The sequence below is a fragment of the Bos taurus genome, chromosome 7 (genome assembly GCF_002263795.3).
Source record: "Bos taurus isolate L1 Dominette 01449 registration number 42190680 breed Hereford chromosome 7, ARS-UCD2.0, whole genome shotgun sequence".
In the NCBI taxonomy this organism is placed as follows: domain Eukaryota; kingdom Metazoa; phylum Chordata; class Mammalia; order Artiodactyla; family Bovidae; genus Bos; species Bos taurus.
The window spans coordinates 65,638,633-65,661,180 of record NC_037334.1 but is presented as its reverse complement, the minus strand read 5'-3'; the positions used below and the strand labels follow the sequence as shown (position 1 = coordinate 65,661,180).

Here is a 22,548-nt window from a genome sequence, read left to right as displayed (position 1 = left end):
TCAGCTGGTTAAGAATTTGTCTACAATGCAGGAGACCTGGGTGAAATCCCTGGGTTGGGAAGATCCCCTGGAGAAGGGAAAGGCTACCCCCTCTAGTATTCTGGCTGGCAGAATTCCATGGACTGCATAGCCCATGGGGTCGCAAAGAGTTATACACGACTGAGTGACTTTCACTTCCCTTCCTAATTCTTCATGGCTGTGCGAGGGACCTCCCTTCCAGGGAGGGTGTGGGTTGAGAAAACAAGGCTCTGCTGGATGCCGGCTCATTGTGGGAAGTGTGAGGTCAAGGCGGCGGCATCAGACAGGCAGCATTCCATGGTGCAGTTCTCACCTGGAGATAGGGTGCCCAAACCCTGGTTTTGCCACCTATGAACAGTATAACCTTGGGAAAGGTTATCTAGTGCCTCTGAACCCCGGTTTCCTGGCTGACAGAACGGAGGAAGATAGCACCTACCACGTGGGGTCTCTGTGAAGAACAAGCAGGATGATATGGCCAAGAGGCTTAGCCCAGCAGATGACCCCTTCTCTGCTGACATCCTCTGTGCCCAGGATTGCCCTCTGTGCCCAGGATTGCTGAGAGCAGCTCAGAAGCAGGAGCCTCATTCTTTCTGCCCTTCAGTTTTCTTATTTGCTGTACGTGGATAATAATGCCTGGCCTGTGTCCTTTACCATATAACTGTCACCTTCAAACATAGCTGTGGCCTAAAAAGATAAGGGACTTGCAGAGGCATGATGCTGCTGATGATGGTGATGATAGAAATGAAGAAAATGATGATCAAGAGTGGCTTGCCTTTGGGGAAGGGAGGGCTAAATCCTTCTCAGGCTCAGAAATGCCTACTCTCCAAAGAAGGCAGAGTGAACTGTGCATGTTTATGGCTTCAGATACAAAAGCCAAGGTGGGCTATATCAGCTGTTCATATTAGCAGGGACAGACTTTTACATCTACACCACTGGTTCACATTTCTATTGGAAAAAGGAAAAAAAGAGGAAGAGTATTTCTTCCATGTATGCCTGTAGATTATGAAAATTACCCTCATATATTTCCATAGAAACAGAGTTAAGGCTATTTGGACCACAAGCTCAGCATCGTGCCTACCACTTCATTCTCTTTATGAGTCACTGAATGACCCACCAAATGGGATGTTCTTTCAGGACTATAAATTAGGGTATTTAGAATGAGGTTTGTTTTTTTTTTCCTTTTTTGTTCTCTTTCAGTCATGAGAGGCAGATCTAGACCTCTGGGTTTAATGAAATAAAGAGTTTACCAGAAAAATCTGGGTTATGTCTTAACCCAGTGGGATCCTGGACCCTTGGGGCCAGAAGCATATAATCTCATACTAAAGTTTCATGTTGATCTGTGTTAGGAAACAAATATGCTGGGTTATCCCATTAATCGGTGTAGGATTTGCTTTCTGTCCTCACTTCTGCATGGGGGCCTAAATAGTGCTCCCTGAAGTGTAGTCCCTGGACCAGCAGCACTGGCATCACCCAGGGGTTGTCAGGAATGCAGCTTCTCAGGCCCCACCCCGACCTCCTGAACCAACAACTCTGGAGCCGGGCCCAGCACTCTGTGTTTTACCAAATCTTCTAGGTGATTCTGATACATGCTCAAGCTTGCCCTAATCTTGAGTCCTCCTTGCTCTCTATGCTTTCTCTAATGGAGAGCATATCCCTCCATTTTTTTTCTTTTCCCTTGTCTAGGCTGTCACAGAGCACTGGGTTGAGCTCCCCGTGTCATACAGTAATCCCCACCGGCTGTCTGTGTTGCCTATGGGAGGCTGTATGTGTCAAGGCTGCTCTCTCCATTCGTCCCGCCCTCTCCCTCCCCCGGTGGCTCCACAAGTCTGTGTCTATGTCTGCGTCTCCGCTGCTGCCCTGCAAATTAATTTTATTTATTTATTTGGCTGCACCTGGTTTTAGTTATTGCATGCAGGACTTGGCACTCAGGAGCTTTTAATTTCAGCATGTAGGATCTAGTTCCCTGACTTGGGCAGGGATCGAACCCGGGTCCCTTGCATTGGGAGTGTAAAGGCCGTAGCCACTGAACCACCAGGGAATTCCCATACTCATCTATTATTGAGGCTTTCACTTTTCTCTCTGGACTGACAGATGTTCCCCAATCTGCCTCCATCCCTGTTCCTCACCTGACCACCAGCCCCACTAGGGGATTTCCTCTTCAGCATCTACCTATTGGGAGCAGCTTACTGCCTTCCTCAAAGCTCTGGATTCAGATCTGGTTCTTCAACCAGCCATGAGGCACCTCACTGCCTGGCAGCCTGGCTTCAGGTCTCCCTCCTGCCCACAAGGTTGCGTGAATGGACTCTTGGATCACGCTGCCCCTGTCTGGACCTCTTCCCTGACAGCTGTCAGAAACTCCCTGAGGAGCAAATGAACTTAGGCAGACAGTATGGAATCCTGAAAGAGGATACACTCTGGAGTCAGACAGATGGGGACTTTGACACTTTTTGCCCAAGGGAACTAGCGAGTCACTCATTATCTCAGAACTTCAGTCTCTTCTAATATAAAAAGGGGATACTTTGGACCTGGTGTGGTTTTGTGAGGCCTGGAGATAAAGCTTACAGCTTTTTTGGCTCACAGTAGCAATGCAATGAACAACCACTGTTCTGAGTTGATTCGATGATGTCCCTTACATCATCAAATCAAGATGCCTACTGCTAAGATTTAGTTCTTGTAAGTAGGCAGTCTTGGCTTGCTTTCCAATAACACCTGAAGTAACTTGGGAGAAGCAGTCATATCACTAACACTAACGTGCTTTATGACACTGGGCAAGTCACTTCCCCTATCAAAGTCCCAGCTTCCTCCTCTGTAAAATGAAGGGGCAGGACTGCATGGATTCGTAAGGTCACTTTGAGCACCCCTGAAGATCTGACACCCTCGTGGCACCCGGCACAGTGCTGGGTGCATCTCAGGCAGGCAAGGGAAGCCCAGTAGGTGACTCCCTGCAAAAGGTGGGGCCGGTGGCCACTGGCACACTCCAGGCTGCCTACTTCACCTTGCAAGCCTCCCTTACCTAGCAAGGGGGGGAGCCAGTTGACATTGGCTTCACAGTGTGAGTCCAAGAATGTGATGACATCCCCAGTTGCAGCTGAGGCTCCCAGCATTCGGGTCCTGATCAGTCCTTCCCGTTTCTTGGTTCGGAGAATCCTCACGCTGGGGAAAAGGGCCATGTAGTCTTCAAGTGGTTTCTTCAGGTGTTCTGCAAGACAGAGAGTAGAGAAAAGATGGACAGGTGGGTAAGAACAATTGCTGAGTAATCATTCTTGTGACCCCCCCTTCTTTACGTGTGCACTGCACTTTACAGTTTAGACAGATTTCTGGTACACTGTCTTACTGGGTCTCTCAGATGGGGCCAACAAGGGCAGGAAGCACCACCTGTGTACTGCAAAGGGGGAAAGTGAAGTTTAAAGAGGGCCAGTGTTAGTGCCAGACTTGCAACACAGAGAGAACTTCTGTATGACAGAGTTAGCAGCTGTGATTTATGTCTGGCTTGGACCCATTCCCTCATTTTCCTGGCAACAATACTTTGATTCTTTTTTGGGGTAAACTACCTTTTCCCTCCTATTCTCAGTCCTCCAGACTTGGGTGGGTTTGACCTCATCTCCTAGTTCCCAGCAGGTGGAGCGTGTGGCTTGGGCCTGGCCAATCAGGGCATTCCATTCCCTTGACCACAGTGATTGGTTCAGGGATGGACATGTGACCCGAGTTGGTCCAAACAATGAATCCTGAGAATTTTTTTTTCCGAACTATTGAACAATGAGGCCCATTTTTCTTACTAGAGTTACTAGGTTGGTTGGCTCTAAGTCTGGAGCTGCTTCTGACATCTTTAGCAAAATGAGGTGATGAGAGATGCTGGGAGGATCTGCTGAGACTGAAGTCAACAAGTAAAAAGACAGTGAAGAGATGAAGAGAGACATTATCCTGATAACATTTTGATTCTCCAGATCTCCCTGTGCCTGAAGCAGATAGACTCCTAGTTGTTCTTATTACATATGACAACCAATTCCTCTTTTTGCTTATTCTAATGTAGGCTGGCTTCTGGCCCATGCCTAGAAAAGCTGTTATAAATAAATCTCAAAGACATTCTCTTTCTACTAAAAATGCCAGCTTTAACATTAGTGTCTTTTGATTTTAATTAGGGTTAGGCCCCTTTATGAAAACTAGTATGGCTACAAAAAACCTATAGTTTATATCATATTTAATGGTGAAATATTGAATGCTTTGCTCCTGTGATCAGGAGAAAGGCTTTCCATTTTCTTTCTACTTAAGCACTATTCTAGAATTCCTAGTCAGTGCAATTGGTAAGACAAAGAAAAGGCATAAAGATTGGAAAGACTATAGATTAAATGATTGCTTACACAGAAAATCTTCAGAAATCTACAAAAAACTAGAACAGGTAAACTTAGAAAGATTTCAGGATACAGGTCAGCATTTAAAAATCAACTGTATTTCTATAGGCTAGCTTACTTGCTAGCAATTTGAAAATGCAATTAAAATGGTAAAAATACCACTTAAAATTTAACAAAGTAAGTACAAACTGTATACTCTGAAAACTACAAAACATTGTTGAAAGAAATGAACAATCAAAATAAATGGGAAAATAGTCAATGTTCATGGATCAGATGACCTAATGTTAAGATGGCAATACCTCCTATGTTGATCTACAAATTCAATGTGATCAAAAATCATAGCTGGCTTCTTTGCAGAAATTGACAATTGACAAGCTGATACAAAAATTTATGGAAATGCAAGGGATCAAGGAATCCAGCACAGCTAAAAATCTACTGATTACTTGAACATTCACAACAACATTGTTCACAACAGCCAAATGGTGACAATAACCCCAATTTCCATTATTGCACAGATAGGTAAACAAAGGTGGAATATATCCATATAACAAGAAATGAAGTGCTGATACACGCCACAACATGCACGAACCTAGAAATCATTGTATTAAGTAAAGGAGGCCAGACACAAAAGATCACATTTTATAGCATTCCACTTGTACGAAAGTCCAGATTAGGTAAATCCAGACCTGGAAAGCAGATCAGTGATTACCGTGAACTGGAGTGGAGGGGAACTACTTAATAAGTATGGGGTTTCCTTTGGGGGGTGACAAAAATATTTTGAAACTAGATAAAGGTGATGGTTGCACAACATTATGAATATGCTAAATGCCAATGAATCATGTACTTTAACATGAGTATTACATATTTTAATATGGTTAACCTTACATTATGTGGATTTTACCTCAATTTTTAAAAATGGGCAAAGGATATATGAACAGGTACTTCCTGAAAAAAGATACAGAAATGGCCAAACACACGAAAAGATGCTCAACATCATTAGTCACCAGGGAAATATAAATCAAAATCTTAATGAAATACTATTAATACTTCACATCCACTAGGATGGCTATGATGAAAAAGGAAGATAATAACAAGTATTGACAAGGATGTAGAGAAATAAGAATTTTCATATACTGTCTATGGGAGTGTAATAAAATGGTGTGGCCACTTTGGAAAACGGTCTGGCAGTTCCTCAAACAATTGAACACAGTTACCATATAACCCAGCAATTCTACTCCTAGGTATATTTCCAAGAGAAATGAAAATATATATTGGACTTCCCTGGTGGCCCGATGGTTAACGATCTGCCTGCCAATGCAGGGGACATGGGTTTGATCCCTGGTCCAGGAAGATTTCATAGGCCATGGAGTAACTAAGCCCATGAGCCACAACTACTGAAGCCCGTGTGCCCTAGAGCCCGTGCTCCGCTACAAGAGAAGCCACCGCAGTGAGAAGCTCATGCACGGCAACTAGAGAGTAGATCCTGCTCACCACAACTAGAGAAAGCCCACGTGCAGCAACAAAGACCCAGTGCAGCCAAAAATAAATAAATAGTTAAAAATGAAAATAAAAGCCAAAACATATATATCCACACGAAAAGTTGTACGCTAATGTTCATAGCAGCAATATTCATAATATCCCCAAAGTGAAAATCAAATCATCCAAATACACATCAACCGAAGAACAGATAAATCAAATGTAGTATATCCATTCAGGGAAAATACTATTCAGCAATAAAGAAGAATGAGCTATGGCAATAATATGAATGAACCTTAAAAAAGAGTATGCTGGAGTAAGAAAGTCAGACATTCTTGCTCTTAATTCACTCCACCAGGGCTTAGAGCTGGACAGGTCCCCCTGATTTAGGGGATGTGGCCAGATCACCTGTGAGCTGACTGTAAATACAGTTGCCTGGATCCTCCCTGTGATCTGGGAGACTGAAGGAAGCATCAGGATCTTTGGTTTTACTTGACCCACAGATAATTCTGATGCACAGCCAGCCTAGAGAGCACTGGAGTAGTTCAGTCTCTTCATTTTATAGACAGAAATTAAGTCCAAAGAAGGGAAGGTGCCACAGTTAACAGTAAAGCCAGGGCCCCTTAACTGCTAACCCTCTGAGCCTTTGATTTTTATAACCCTGTATAAAAATGAATAGTTTTCACTGGGAAGGCAAATTATGATTTGCGAAGAAGCTTCACATATTTTATCTCCCTTGATTCATAAACTCGTAGTCTGCATCGATGCTGTGAAAGTGCTGCACTCAATATGCCAGCAAATTTGGAAAACACAGCAGTGGCCACAGGACTGGGAAAGGTTAGTTTTCATTCTAATCCCAAAGGAAGGCAATGCCAAAGAATGTTCAAACTACCACACATTTGCACGCATCTCACATGCTAGTAAAGTAATGCTTAAAATTCTCCAAGCCAGGCTTCAGCACTATGTGAATCGTGAACTTCCAGGTGTTCAAGCTGGTTTTAGAAGAGGCAGAGGAACCAGAGATCAAATTGCCAACATCCTCTGGATTATCGAAAAAGCAAGAGAGTTCCAGAAAAACATCTATTTCTGCTTTATTGACTATGCCAAAGCCTTTGACTGTGTGGTTCACAATAAACTGGGAAAATTCTGAAAAGAGATGGACATACTAGACCACCTGATCTGCCTCTTGAGAAATTTGTATGCAGGTCAGGAAGCAACAGTTAGAACTGGACATGGAACAACAGACTGGTTCCAAATAGGAAAAGGAGTACGTCAAGGCTGTATATTGTCACCCTGCTTATTTAACTTATATGCAGAGTACATCATGAGAAATGCTGGGCTGGAGGAAGCACAAGCTGGAATCAAGATTGCCGGGAGAAATATCAATAACCTCAGATATGCAGATGACACTACCCTTATGGCAGAAAGTGAAGAAGAACGAAAAAGCCTCTTGATGAAAGTGAAAGTGGAGAGTGAAAAAGTTGGCTTAAAGCTCAACATTCAGAAAACGAAGATCATGGCATCGGTCCCATCACTTCATGGCAAATAGATGGGGAAACCGTGGAAACAGTGTCAGACTTTATTTTTCTGGGCTCCAAAATCACTGCAGATGGTGATTGCAGCCATGAAATTAAAAGACACTTACTCATTGGAAGGAAAGTTATGACCAACCTAGATAGCATATTCAAAAGCAGAGACATTACTTTGCCAACAAAGGTCCGTCTAGTCAAGGCTATGGTTTTTCCAGTGGTCATGTATGGATGTGAGTTGGACTGTGAAGAAGGCTGAGCGCCGAAGAATTGATGCTTTTGAACTGTGGTGTTGGAGAAGACTCTTGAGGGTCCCTTGGACTGCAAGGAGATCCAACCAGTCCATTTCGAAGGAGATCAGCCCTGGGATTTCTTTGGAAGGACTGAGGCTGAAGCTGAAACTCCCGTACTTTGGCCACCTGATCCAAAGAGCTGACTCATTTGAAAAGACCCTGATGCTGGGAGGGATTGGGGGCAGGAGAAGAAGGGAACAACAGAGGATGATATGGTTGGATGGCATCACTGACTCAGTGGACATGGGTTTGGGTGGACTCCGGGAGTTGGTGATGGACAGGCAGGCCTGGTGTGCTGCGGTTCATGGGGTCTCAAAGAGTTGGACACGACTGAGTGACTGAACTGAACTGAACTGACTCTGCATCACAAGTCTTCCCATCTGACAGATGAGAAAACTGATCCTTAGAGAAGCTTAGAAACTTGCCCCAGGTAATACAGCCAGGAAACTGCTTGGTTCGCCGTAGAAACAGGAGGCTTTCCCCCTCTCTAGCTGTGTTTTCCCAATCTCTCATCATCATATTACCTGCATGATTTTTGCCACTTCCACCTACCTTACAACAACTTCCTTAAGATTTTCTTTTTTAAATCAACTCACTTTTTTTTCAAGCTAATAATTTTACTTAATTAATTTTATTTTAAAAGGAAACATTAAACACTATAAGTGGAAAATCAGTACCATTTGTGATAAAGAGCTAATGAATTAAAAAAGCCAAAGTAATAAGGATAAAGTAATGTTACTAGGTTTCAGCCAGATCTTGATTCCCTCTTTTTAAAGAAGGGAGATAAGGGTAACCAGCCGAGACCTTCCATTGGAGGTAATCAGAGGAAATGAAAGAGAGATCTGAAGAGAGAAAATGTACTCTCCTTATGAGTCAACGTTACTTAATGCAAAGTCTCGGAGCCACCTGAGATCATCTTAGGTACCACTTAAAATCACTTTCGTGCTGGTGCACTTGGGGAAACACTTGATTTAAGTCTTCAGAAACGTAAGGACTAGAGATGAGGTGTGTTTTGTGCTGTGTTGTCTGGCACCTTGCAAGTCGGAACAATTAAAAGATACACAGAGGAAAGATTAACTCCAGATACAACCCCAGGCTGCAAGGCTGAAAAACACTCCAGGTCGCCTCTCGCTTGCTCACAAAGATTAATATGGCTCCTCCTGCCCTTCCCCACTTCTCTTTGGAACAGTGGCTCTGTAGAGAGCAGAAATCAATTCGCCCTAATTGAGGGACTAAATCTTTCCAAAAGAGACTTTCTTGGGAAGCGAGACATGATAGCAAGAGGCACGATCACGCTCCAGATAGGCTGCTGTTAGGGCAGGAACACTACCTTAAAAAAAAAAAAAAATCCATAGTCATTGTCTTGTGACCAGCGCTTCTTCTTGGCTAGGTTCAACTGGTCGGTCGTTAACATGAGGATGAGCTAATCTTCTATACCACACACCACTACTCCCATCAGAGGGAGATATATGGCCCCGTCCGGCTCTAATCATGAGGGCCCCGCTCCGGCAGAGACCCACCGCTAAATCACCCTGCACGCAGATGGCCGCAGTCATTACAGATGGACCAATTAAGGCCTTCTGACAGCTTGTGGCAAAGTCGGTGCAATTATTTAGGGGCAATTATGTTCCTCCTGTCCGTATTAGAAAGAACATTTACACAAAATCAGGACTGTTGCCTTATTTTACCATGCCGTCTTCTTGGATGAGGACATCTCATAAAGTCATAGAATTTTCGAGCTGGAAGGGACTTTAGATGAGGATGATGATAGTTATGATGATAACAATTACAGGGAACAATTACTGAGGCTCTGCTCACACATGGAGCTCTCTCTCTATATATAATCTCCGTTGCTTACAACACCACTACAAATGGGGATACTACGGTCCTGTCTTGTATGAAAAGACACCGTGAAGCTCAGAATGGGTGGTGTGACCTACCCAAAGAACACAGTTTATAAATGATGAGGCCAAGATCTAAAACCCACCCCTGACTGTAAGAGAGCTGGCTCTTCCAGCCACATCAAAGCCCATCTCTGCCTCCATTCTGTTAACTCCTCTGTTCTACGCAGAGAGGAACAGCTAGGGCAAGTTAAATGCCTTGCCCAGAATCATATAGTGAGTCTTCCACTCTCTGGCTCCCCCCAGTTTCATAAACCCTAGGGCAAGGACGGCAAACAGGCGTCACGGAAATGCCTGTACTCATAGGTTTGTAATGGGTAGCTAAAGCAGTGTTAAGAAAGACTCTGAGGCCAGATCGTGGCTCAGTGTGAAAATGCCAGGGCTGAGAGATGTCTGGCCTGAAGCAGCAAGGTGGCAGCTGCCCTGTACCACAGAAGCACCGTGCCCATTCCAGGGGCTGCTCTGATTGTAAAGCAAAACAGAATTGAGTTTGCCCTTATTATCAATCCTAAAGGAAATCAACCCTGAATACTCATTGGAAGGACAGATGCTGAAGCTGAAGCTTCAGTACTTCGGCCACCTGATGTGAAGAGCCAACTCACTAGAAAAGACCCTGATGCTGGGAAAGACTGAAGGCAGGAGAAGGGTATAACAGAGGATGAGATGGTTAGATGGCATTACCAACTCAATGGACATGAATTTGAGCAAACTCTGGGAGATGGTGAAGGACAGGGAAGCCTGGCGTGCTGCTGTCCATGGGCTTGCAAAGAGTCGGACACGACTGAGTGACTGAACAACAATTCCTAATATAAGGATAAGTCAGAGCTATCCAACAAGGGGTGAGGTTGATCCTAAGGTGAGCCCCCATCAGTGCAAGGCCTTCAGCAGGTGTTTGCAGAGCATGGGTCAGAGTGCCCACAAGTGGGTTCTGCGTGCTTTGCCCATACCTCTTCAGCATTTTGTTCTCTCCCTACCTGCCTCCCACCTGCCGGCACTTGATGCTGCCTGGGGTTCTATGCCTACATGGTGTACCTCAGCCAAGGACCACAGTGTGTGTAGACAACCACCCCAGCCCCCTCGCCCCTCAGGTGGGATAACTCTGAGCATGTGCTCTGTGTAGGCTCCCTGTGGGGTCACCGTGGTTGCCAGTCTTGGTGCCTGTCATAGGCGCCCTTCCTAGCTGCCTCCCACTTCCTCTTCTCACTTCCCTGCTCTCTTGCTGGTGTTTCCTGAAAGCCTCTCTCAAATTAACCACTTGCACTCACAGCCCATCTCACGATATGCTTCAGGAAACCCAAACCAAGACAGAGTCCAAGTGGCAGGTATGAGCTAAAACAGGGTTCCACAAACCCCAGCACCAGTCCATGGCCTGCTAGGAACCAGGCCACACAGCGGGAGGTAAGTAGTGGGTGAGTAAGTGAAGCTTCATCTATATTTACAGCTAGTCCCCCTCGCTCGCATTACGGCCTGAGCTCTGTCTCCTGTCAGATCAGTGGTGGTGGCATTAGATTCTCATAGGACCTCAAATCCTACTGTGAACCTCACATGCGAGGGATTGAGGTTGCGTGTTCCTTATGAGAATCATCCCCAAACCATCACCCTGCCACTCTGACCCTGGTCTGTGGAAAAACTGTCTTCCACAAAACTGGTCCCTGGTGCTAAAAAGTTTGGGGACCGCCCCGCTGAGTTAGAGGATTTGCAAGGCTGATGGTGTGATCCCTTGAAGGTGATGACTTTGGATCAGCAACACAATGACCTTTGGGACCATTATTTCTGTAACTAATGATCCCCACATGTTTAGTATGCACCTTGCCAGGCACCAACCCAAGCCCCCTGCATGTATTTACTCATGGAATCTTCACAAACACTCTACAAGGCAGGTCGTGGCTAGTATCCCTGTTTTACTGATGAGGACTCATGGGTGCTGACAGGTTTAGTAACTTTGCCCGGGTCTACACAGTAAGTGGCAGGTCTCAGATTTTAACCTGGGCAATCTGGTTCGAGAGTCTGTATGTAGGCTTCCTTGTTGAACTTTTAAAAAAATTAAGTACCATTGCAAACATATTTTAAAAAGTAGAACAGAAAAAAGAAGCCCCAAGGACCCATCACTCAGCTTCTGGAACTGTCACTTCTGGCCTCTCTTGCTTCATCCGCACCCAACCCACTGGATGATACTGGTGCTGATGGAGTCTGTGCTTATACCCATTGTGCTCTCAGAGGGGGAAAGGCAGCAGTTGTGTAGAGGGGTGGTTAACAGGAAAGGATAGTACAGCTTCCTCTGGACTAGCTGTCCCTTTCCTAGGAACACACCCAGTGAGTATCTCAGTGCTGGGCACACAGTATTTTCTCACAAAATACAGGCTGGTCATCTCATCGGGCTCCCCAAAGCCATCACAAGGGGAGCATGGCAGGGCAGGTATCATCAATTCTGGTAACGAGAAGAAACCAAGGCTCAGGAAAGCGGAGGCCTTGCCTGACATCTCTTGACAGCTGAGGCCTGAGTGATGACCAGAACCCAGGGCCTGTGCTCCCTCTGTCCTCCCTGTGTATCCCACCTGGAAACGCACGTGTTTCCCTGGGAGCAGGAGTCCTCCTGGCTCCTGGGTTGAATGGAGCCTCTCCCTCCTGTCTGCTCTGAAGGGCACTTATGACTGAGGATGGTTCTATCTGGCAAGCTGTGCACGAGAAGTTGCTGAGTGCTGACCCCCAAAAGATATGCTGGAGTCCTAAACCCTAGTAACCTATGAATATGACCTAATAGTATCTTTGCAGATGTAATTAAGTTGAGATGAGGTCATATAGGTTTATGGCAGGCCCTCATCCGATGGCTGGTATCCTTTACAAGAAGGAAATTTGGACACACAAGGAGAAGGCCATGGGATCACAGAGGCATAGGCTGGAGTGATGCATCTATATGCCAAGAAACTCCAAGGGTTGCTGGCAACACTGGAAGCTAGGCAGAGGCAAGGAGGGATCCTCTGTGAGAACCTGCCGAGAGAGAGTGTGGCCCCCCGACACCGTGATCTCAGACTTCTAGCCTCCAGGACTGTGAGGGATTAAGCTCGTGTTGTTTTAAGCTGCCTGGTCTGTGGTGCCTTGTTGCTACAGCCTGAGGACATGGAGACAGAAGGCTGAGGTCTCACACACTGGCATCGAAACAGTGACACACAGCAAGAACATGGCCACAATCCAGGCCACTGCTGTCCCTTGTCTGGACGGCTGTGCTCCGTGGCCAACGGAAGTAGTCACGACTGCTGTCCCCCTGTCCCCCTGTCTGTCTTTAGTCTACACGCAGCAGTCATGTGGCCTCTGGGAAAAGAGGTAGATGGCCCTTTGGCACCCTTGCACTCTCTTGCTTAAAATCCTTCCATGGCTCCCCCTGGCTCTCGGGAGAAGATCCCAAATCCTTCCCAAGGATGACAGGCTGTGTGTGGCTGATCCTGTCCCCTCTCTAGCCTCATCCTCCCCTTCCTCACAGCCCCCAACATGTCACCTTCTTTCGGCGTCCAAAGACCCCATGATGACCCCTTGTGCCTGAGTGTCTATGTCCAAACCAGTCCTTCTGCCTGGATCGCTGACGTACAAGCCTCTTCACATATCCCCCTCATTAACTCCTGTTCATCCTTCAGATCTTGGGTCACACCTCCTCACTAAAGCCCTTCCTGACCTCCTAGACAAGGGCAGATCCTGAGGGCAGATGGGCCCAGAGCCCTGAACCTTGCTCTTCCCGCTGCTGAGCTCAGGTCATGGCTCCCTCCCGTGCACTGACTGACTCTGCCTCCCCCCACTCTAGGTGGCAGAGGAGCGAGCTCTGCTTGCCAGTGTGGCCTTCGTGCCTGGTGCGAGGCCAGAGGCATCTGCAAATCCCTGCTGAATCCACATGCTTTCCTCTTCCATCGTTTCATTTGATTTGATTTGATCTGATTTGATTTCCCTGTGAAGGAAGCAGGTCACGGTTCATCATCCTCATTTCAAGATGAAGTTAGTCAAGTTTAGAAGACGTCTCTGGTCCAAGGTTACACATCCAGCCATGTACGTGGTGAAGATGGGACTCAAATCCAGTTTTACTTTGTTCAGGAATCTTTGCTGCACTCCTGTGTGTAATCAAATTAATTCCCAAGTAGAATCCAGAGCTTCAATCTCTGGTATATCAAGCCCCGCAGAGACTCCTGAGGGGACCAAAGATAATGGAGCTTGGTGTTTCCCCAGTGCTGGCAGGACGCCGAGCCCGTGGGACAGCGCCCTGCGGGTTGGGCCCCAAAGGAGGAGGAGGAGATGGAAGCGAGGAGGACGAGGAGGAAGAGGAAGGGGCTGGGGAAAGTACGGAGCATGTCACGCATCAGACAAACCCCTGTGTCACCGCTGGTTCTCCGGCCTCGGCGGAGCTGTCAATAGCGCAGAGGCCGCGGCGAGAGAGGCTGCCTTCCCTACACTTGGCCTGGCTCCTGGGACTTCGAGGTGTTCTGGGTCATGTCTCAGATCTGCTGCGCTTCTGGCTATTCAAGTGTCATAGCTCATCTGCTTTCAAGATGGGTTTATTCACTTTTAAGTCTTCGACACTGTATTTTAAGGCACTGCCAATCCATCTGGAATAGGGAAGGGCTCCCCGCAGGCAAAACCATCTCCCTGTGTGCTGTTTTGATACTCAGGTGGTTCTAGCCAAAGGTCAATTGTTAACGTGAGTTAGGGCCTCATCTTTACATCGCCGTCACTGCCATGGTTTCTGCTTGGTGCTTACTGTGTGCCTAGGTCCAGTGTTAAGTGCTGTTACCTATACACACTGTCTCATTTCATTCTTATAACCACTCTGTAAGGTAGGCCCTGTGAGCTACAGAAGGGGAAACAGGCTCAGAAAAGTTCTGGGCCAATCTATGTCCAGACACTAGTAGGTAACAGCCAGGAATCAGACCAGGTGTTTCTAATCCAAAAGCTGGCATTATTAACCATATGAAGCGATGCCACCCTGCCAAGTCCCTGGTCTCTCTGTTCTGCCAGGTGGGTGGTGGTGGTTGTTGTTGTTCATTGCTCAGTCGTGTCTGACTCTTTGCAACCTCATGGACTGCAGCATGCCAGGCTTCCCTGTCCTTCACCATCTCCTAGAGTTTGCTCAAACTTATGTCTATTGAGTTGGTGATGCCATCCAACCATCTCATCCTCTGTTGCCCTCTTCTCCTCCTGCCCTCAATCTTTCCCAGAATCAGGGTCTTTTCCAATGAGCTGGCTCTTCACATCAGGTGGCCAGACTATTGGAGCTTCAGCTTCAGCATCAGTCTTTCCAATGAATATTCAGGGTTGATTTCCTTCAGGACTGACTGGTTTGATACCAGTTTCCAATTCCACAGCCTCCACCCTATCGTCTACCCCCAGGCTTTCACTTACTTGGAAAACTTTCAGACAAGTAAATATAAACAGCAAGAAAATTAAAAAGAGAGGTCAGAAAGGAAAGCTATGTTTGCACCAGGATAGGTTTTTGTAGGGGAAATGTATAGGCATTGAAGCATCATTTATTGTTTGGAAAAGGAAAGCAGATGAGCCCTTCAGGAGCAACATACTTTTTCTGGCCCAGAGTCCTTGGAGGAAGTTCAGAGAGTGGCAGAGCAGAAAGGGTCCTCCAAATTCAGCTAGAAGGCCTTTTTTATTCTCCTTTGACACAGGTCTTTTATAACACACTCTAAGGCATAACAGTTACTTTTGATGTGTGTTTTTGAAAAAACAAAAACAATCATTTCTTTCTTTTCCCCTTCCTCCTCTGCTTCTTGATAATAGCTTTATTGAGATATAATTCACATACCATACAATTCACACATTTAAAAATCTTACAATTCACTGCCAACCAGCCATTCCTGCACAGCTAAAAGTAGTGAAGCAACCCTCCCTTAGTCAAGACCTTTCTTACAGAAAGAATTCAATTCCGTTTACTTGTTTATTTACTGGCTGCACTGCATAGCATGCAGGATCTGTTTCCTGACCGGGATCGAACTCTCACTCCCTGCAGTGGGGGCATGAAGTCTTAACCACTGGACTGACAGGGAAGTCCCTAGCTCAGTTTAATCAAGAGAGCATTTACTGTACTCCTGCTGTGTGTCAGGAACTCTGCCAGGCACATTCCTTTCTGCTGATCTAACAGGGTGATTCTCAAAGTGTGATCCCCAGACGGTTGCAGCAGCATCTGGAAGCTTATTTGAAGTGCCAATTCTTAGACCTCACTCCAGACCATCTGAATCAGATGGGTGGGGCCTGTTGATTTGGACTTTTAACAAGCTCTCCAAGTGATTCTGATACATGTAAACATTTGAGACAATTATCTAACAATGCAGATGGTGACCCCAGGGAAATAAACCTAGGTGATTGTAACCATACAGTTACCCCCTGTATCTGTGGTTTCTGCATCTGGGGATGGAACCATCCATGGATTGAAAATACTCAGAAAAAAAAATCCAGAAAGTTCTGAAAAGCAAAACTTGAATCTGTTGTGTGCTGGCAACTATTTACATAGCATTACCCTGTATTAGGCATTGTAAGTAACCTAGAAATGATTTAAAGTATTCAGATGCATAAAGGTTATATGCAAATACTGTGCCATTTTATATAAAAGACTCGAGCGTCCACGGGTTTGGTATCTGAGCAGGGGTGGTGGTGGTGATGTTGGTCCTCTAACCAATCTTCCCATGGATACCAAAGGATGATGTTTTAGGGTCTCCAAATGATTAGAAACAGAAGCCTATGTTTCCTGTTGGAATAACTGAAAAACGAAAACCCTCCAAGGGATCCAAAACTATTTCCTGGCCTGAGCAAAACTGTGGAGGGGATGGGTGTCCTCCTGTTCTCCTCCATAGACTCACAGTGGTCTCCACCTGGCTGGGCCTCCCCTTCCCCTCCTGCCCTGACCCTCCTCTCACCTTTAAGTGAGAAAGATCTGACAAATGATTACACCTCCTGAGAGGCTCATGGCAAGGCTTCTCAAACCACAGTCCAAAGAATTCCTAGAGGAATGGTTTTCACACAGCTGCCTGGACAGCCTCAGAGATTCTGATTCCCTATGTCAGGGAGCAGTGGCTTCAAATATTTTGACTACGAACCATAAAGAGAAGCACATTTTATACCAAGACCTGGTACACATACACATAACTGAAACACAAGGTGTGATGTGAGATGTTTTCTTCTCTTCTATCCTCTTATATTTCACTTTTGCTAAAAAGCAGGTCATGTGACTTCCCTGATGTACTAGTGGTTGGAAGTCTGCCTGCCAATGCAGGGGACATGGATTCAGTTCCTGGTCCAAGAAGATCCCACACACTGTGGGGCAGCTAGGCCCATGTGCCACAACTACTGAGCCTGCGGCTCTACAACCCATGAGATGCAAATACCGAGCCCACGTGCCGCAGTTACTGAAACCCACACACTCTAGAGTCTGCGAGCTGCAACCACTGAGACTGCTCACCCTGTAGCATGTGCTCTGCAGAGAGAAGCCACTGTGATGAGAAGCCCATGCACAGCAACCAGAGAGCAGTCCCCTCTGTCTGCAACTGGAGAAAGCCCCCACGCAGCAATGAAGACCCAGCACTGCCAAAAAATAAAGTAAAAGAAAAGAAGCTGGTCATGACCCCTCAAAGTGATTTCATGACTCTCCAATGAGTCTACCACAGTGTGAGAAACCCTGGCTCTGCGCACCATCTGGAATCTACAGTGTTAGAAGAAGATGCACCACTTGACCCTGAGGTCCTTGGCCCTGGCCCCTGACCCCTGAGGCTAGTGCTCTTTGTAAAAGACCACATTGTTGTTATTGTTATTACACTTCTAAGAATGTATAAAAATGTACTGAGGGTCCAGTTCTGTAAGCAGGACAGTTACTGCATAGCTTACTTCAGTAGGTCATTACTAGAATTCCTGTGCATTGATTTGAGATCTCTGGAACACCATATGGCTGGAGAAAGTCACTACTCCCAAATGGCCAACTTCCTTCTACCAAAAACTTTGGAGAGCACATTTTAGGTGTCTTTCCTCTCACCCTAAGAGCTTCTAGGCAGATGCACGCATGGGGCTTTTGCATTCTATGGGCCTACTGCCTTGAGCAGCTAAAAAGATCAAGGACACAGAAGATTTATGGGAACTGGGCCCAAACTATCAAAAGCAACATGGTGCCGACACTGGGCTGACTCACCTTCTGATTCAGGGGTTTCAACCCTCTCCTACTCTGTGTCCCTTTAGGTGACAGTTGTTCTGTATGCCCCCCTTTAATATCCTAAAGTAAAATTCATAAATAACACAATGTGTTTAACACTTAAATGGGGAAAATTCTGTATGATCCCCCAACTGTGATACAGAGAAGAAATAATAAAGTAACATGTGTTTCAATATGTAAATATCTGGAATGGCTACAAGAAGACAGTGAAGTAGCCAAGTGCTTGCAGTTCTGAGTGTCATTTACTGAACACATACTGGTTCACATTACAATACCAGTGCAGGTCTGTGGGCTGCCAACTTAGGTACCACAAGTTGCATTGCTATTGATGTGATTTCCTATAACACTGGATAACTTTTGATGGAGTTCCAATCCCCAGAAGCAAATCTTCCCCTGACATACATATATTTCTGGAAAAGTCAGCACCATGGCATACCTGGGGAGGGGGGAGAGTTCACTTTGGGGAGGCATGTGTGTAAGCTATAAGTGGCAGTGTGCAAGAGAGGTAGAGAAGTTGGGTGAAAGGTGCATGGGCATGTTCCAGTAACAAAATACATTTCCGGGCAGAACCTTCGGGAGGAGGAAAAGGGAATCAGTGAGCCTGGGTGTTGTGTGGTGGGAAGAGTGAGAGCAAAGCATCCCAGTGGTGTGGACCAGAGGCTGTGGGAGAAAAGGGATGTCTAATGAGAGCTGTGTGCTTCCCAGGTGGCTCAGTGGGAAAGAATCTGGCCGCAATGCAGCAGACCTGTGTTTGATCCCTGGGTCAGGAAGATCCCCTGGAGAAGGAAATGGCAACCCCACTCTAGTATTCTTGCCTGGGAAATCCCACAGACGGAGGAGCCGGCTGGCTACAGTCCATGGGGCTGCAAAAGTGTTCGACACGACTTCACAACTAAACAATACAATGACAAGAGCTGTATGTGGGTGGCTATGGCATCTGATGTAAATCTCCCTCCTCTGCCTCGTCCATCAAGTGCTCAGTAAAACCTAAAGCCCTTCCTAATATTTTTGCACACATGGACACTTCCGGGGGCTCTCCATTCAGAGTGGAAACAGAGTGAGCCCCTGAGCAGAAGCCAGAAGCCCCAGGGCAGCAGACTCAGGCTTCCACCTGCCAGGCGCCAGGCACTGTCCCAGGTACTTGGCTGGCTTCATCCCACACACATTCCTGACAGCCACCCTATGAGAGTTAATCCTATCTGACAGATGCGGAAACTGAGACTCAAGAAGGGTCTGTCACTGCCCATGATCACACAGCTAGTGTTGTGAATTCCAGCCTTAATCCATCTCTTTTGACTATTCCTTACAATCAGTGGCCTCTTGGTCTGGTGGCTTAATTTGTTAGGTTTACAGGCAAAGCTCATTTTATTGCACTTTGCTGTATTGAGCTTCAAAGATATTGAAGGTTTGTTGGCAACTCTATGTCAAGCAAGTCTATCTATCATTTTCCCAACAACATTTTTTCACCTTGTGTCTCTGTGTCACTATTTGGTAATTCTTGCAATATTTCAAACTTTTTCACTTTTCATGTTTGTAATGGAGATCTATGATCGGTGATCTTTGCTGTTGCTAATATGACTCACAAGACTCAGATGATGGTTAGCATTTTTTAGTAACAAAGTATTTTTTAAAGTAAGGTATATACACTGTTTTCTTTAGACGTACTGCTATTTCACACTTCATAATAGAGTACTGTATAGTGAAAGTGAAGTCGCTCAGTCGCACTCTTTGCGACCGTATGGACTGTAGCCCACCAGGCTCTTCCATCCATGGGATTTTCCAAGCAAGAATACTCGAGTGGGTTGCCATTTTCTTCTCCAGGGGATCTTCCTGACCCAGGGATCAAACAGGTTTCCTGCATTACAGGCAGACTCTTTACCCTCTGAGCCTCCAGGGAATCCCATAGGGTAAACATAACTATTATAGGTACTGGGAAACCAAAAAAATGCGTGTGACTCACTTTATTGTGATATCTGCTATACTGCAGTAGTCTGGAATCAAACCTCCAATACCTCCGAGGTCTGCTGTGTTTCTCTGGCACTTTTCTGAGAATGAATGGAGATCTGACCTCCAACCTGAAGAAAAATTGTACACCTTCCCCAAACATTTGCTTTGAAACCACAAGGCCCTCTGTTTCTTGGCATCACATTACAAATTACCCCATTCCTCAGGGCACAGGTATTTGGCCTGAACATGCTTTTGGTGATTTTAAGAATGAATTACACTGCTTCCTTAAGCAATCACATCCACCAGCCAGCTCCCAGAAATAGAAAGCACTTCATCACACAAATTAACTCCTCTCTCCTATTTCACAGAAGATGAGTAATCTATTAAAAAAAGAGATGCTATTATCTAAACAGGCAGCTTATCTGCACTTTTAATTTCAACTAAATGCATTGGTCCCTTTTCACTGGGTGGGTAGGGCCATAAATCTGTTTAATAATCAGATGATGAATAAAAATACACCAGGAACTACCACTATCAAGTTAATTACAGCCTCCCCTGTTTTCTGAGAGCTACTCCCCACCAATCAGCTACACAAAAGAATAGAAGGCTGGGTCCCTTGGACTTGGCCGTCGCCACTTTTTCACCCAGTTGGAGCCCATCCAGGGGAGCAGATTCATGGGCAATTTCAGTTGTGGGTTCTTGGTAGCTCCTCTTAAATTATGTCAGGTTGTCAGGTGTTGGAGAGCAACATGTGTTTCGTTTCGGATGCCGGCTTCCACGCTTATCATTTAAGGTGTTATTAAAGAAGAAAAAAAATTCTTCCACTTTAACCACAGTGTCAACCTGTCAGTTTCATATTTGTTAAAGGGCAAAAGCCTTCCCCTGGGGGATATTTTCTTGCTCGGTGTGCAGGAAGAGAAAGCTGAGCATATGTCAGAGCTTTCCTCACCACCCTAACTACTGCCAACCCACCCCCCCAAATCCCAACTCAACCTCTGGAAATCTCTGCTGTGCAGGATCCTGAGATATCTCATCTGGGCCTCTCTCCTCTCTGCTTCCTCACTGGCTAGTACCAGAGGAGGAACTGTGGGATCTTCAGCTACTCACAGAGACTTCCACATCAGGGACTGACCTGGTCATCTTGGCCTCTAATCCCTTTCCTCTCCTCCCCTTCCACACTGCTGCTACAGCACAGGTCTACTGAGGTCATCTGGTGACATTTCAGGCTTCCCAGCAATGTCCAGAGCCCACCTTTCCGGATCTGTCTCCCACCTCAACCCTGTACCCGATCCTTTCTCTGTAGCTACCACTTGACTAATTTTCTTGCCTTTGTTCCTTTACTCTTGTGAATCCTGCAGCTCAGAGCATCCTTCTTTGCTTCTCTGTCCCAGGGCATCCTATTCTTTCTTCTGGGCTCAGCTCAAAGTGCTCCTGAATCAGCATCCGTGTGAATGGCGCTCTCCAGATGCCCCTGAGTGTAGCACATGCTCTGCTTTCCACGCACGTATGGGTTCAGGACTCGTGTCTCTCTGCCCAGCAACAAGCTTCTTGAGGGCAGGACTGAGAGTGATTTATTTTCCTGTCCCTCACAGCACCTGCACAGCAGTGTGGCATGTGCTGACAGATATCTGGTGAATGGTCCTGGCTTGATGTATTTTCCTTGCCACTTGTGGGTTTTATTTTTTAAAATCCATGCCACCATGACATGACTCAACATGTCACCCAAGGGAAGACATCAAGCGTGTTCAGGGGGCTCTGTCACCCAGGTATTCACTCACGAGTCTCTAAAAATAGGACATAGCATCAGGAAGCAGAAGCCATCTTCAGAGTTGGTATTTACCAGTGAACCATTCATGAAACTCCTACTCAAGTATCACCCCCTGCCTAACGGAAGGGTATGTCTCTGCCCATCACATCCAAGTCTGCTTGTGAGATGGTTGTGTTTCAGATGTGACCACCTATCAGTATAACACAGGCTGATTACCAGGTGCTGTAGAGGGAGCAGCAGAGGCAAAGGCCCAGAGGCAGGTGGGGGCAGGACCTAAAGCAGTCACTGATTCTTTTGGTTGATGTTTAAGGCCATTCCCTGGAGGTGGACACTCGCACAGAGTTCTGTCAGTGATTCAGGTGGACCACAGGGAAAGAAACACCACAATCGATACAGGTGGACTCCATTTTTGGATGTCAAGTGTTCTGAATGTTTTATCTTTTTCTTTCTAAAATGGAAAAGTCTTTACTATTTTCTTTTGTCCTTATAAATATGATGCATTCATGGTAAAGAAATTTTTTTTTTTTAAGCCATCATGGAGGAAGGTAACATCTGAATGACAAGTCACTCTGGTCTCATCCACAGGAGAAGGCCATTCTTAGTAGTTTGGTGTACCTCTCACCCAATTTTCCAGTGTTTTTGTGCTTATTTACCTGTTTCTTCTGAAGTCTGTCTTTTTCCCTTTATTTAACAAATATGTCATAGTTATCTCTCTGTATCAGTACATGTAGATCTATCATGACATTTCCCTATTGTCTCGCTTGATCCGCCAGTTAACCCAGGTGAGAGGAGTAGTGCCATTTTGCCTGACAAGGAGGCTGGGAGAGATGGAGTGCCATGCCCAAAGTCAACAATAGGTAGATGAGAAGACCAGGTTCTCTGCCTCTAGCTCATGTCCTGTCTCTGACGCCATGCGGTCTGCCTTCAGAAGAACAGACCTGAACCAGAAGACAACATTTGCAGAGAGTTCAGCTCAAAGTAAGGAAAGAGCTTTCTAATAAGACAGTGTCCAGTAAAGGAATGAGATCGTTCATAAGACAGTAGTTGTCCATCACTGGAAGAATTCAGAGGCTGAACTTATGCAA

General features: G+C 45.9%; 1 protein-coding gene across 2 annotated transcripts in view; it reads right to left on the bottom strand.

Moving 5' to 3' along the window:
* The window catches only part of GALNT10 (polypeptide N-acetylgalactosaminyltransferase 10), a 226,110-nt gene that overhangs the window by 42,770 nt on the left and 160,792 nt on the right, over window positions 1–22,548 (bottom strand). For both annotated transcript variants that reach the window (XM_015472331.3, XM_024995264.2), the window contains exon 5: window positions 3,032–3,217. In XM_015472331.3, the coding sequence (XP_015327817.2) occupies window positions 3,032–3,217 (186 nt within the window). The remainder of the gene's footprint in view (window positions 1–3,031; window positions 3,218–22,548) is intronic.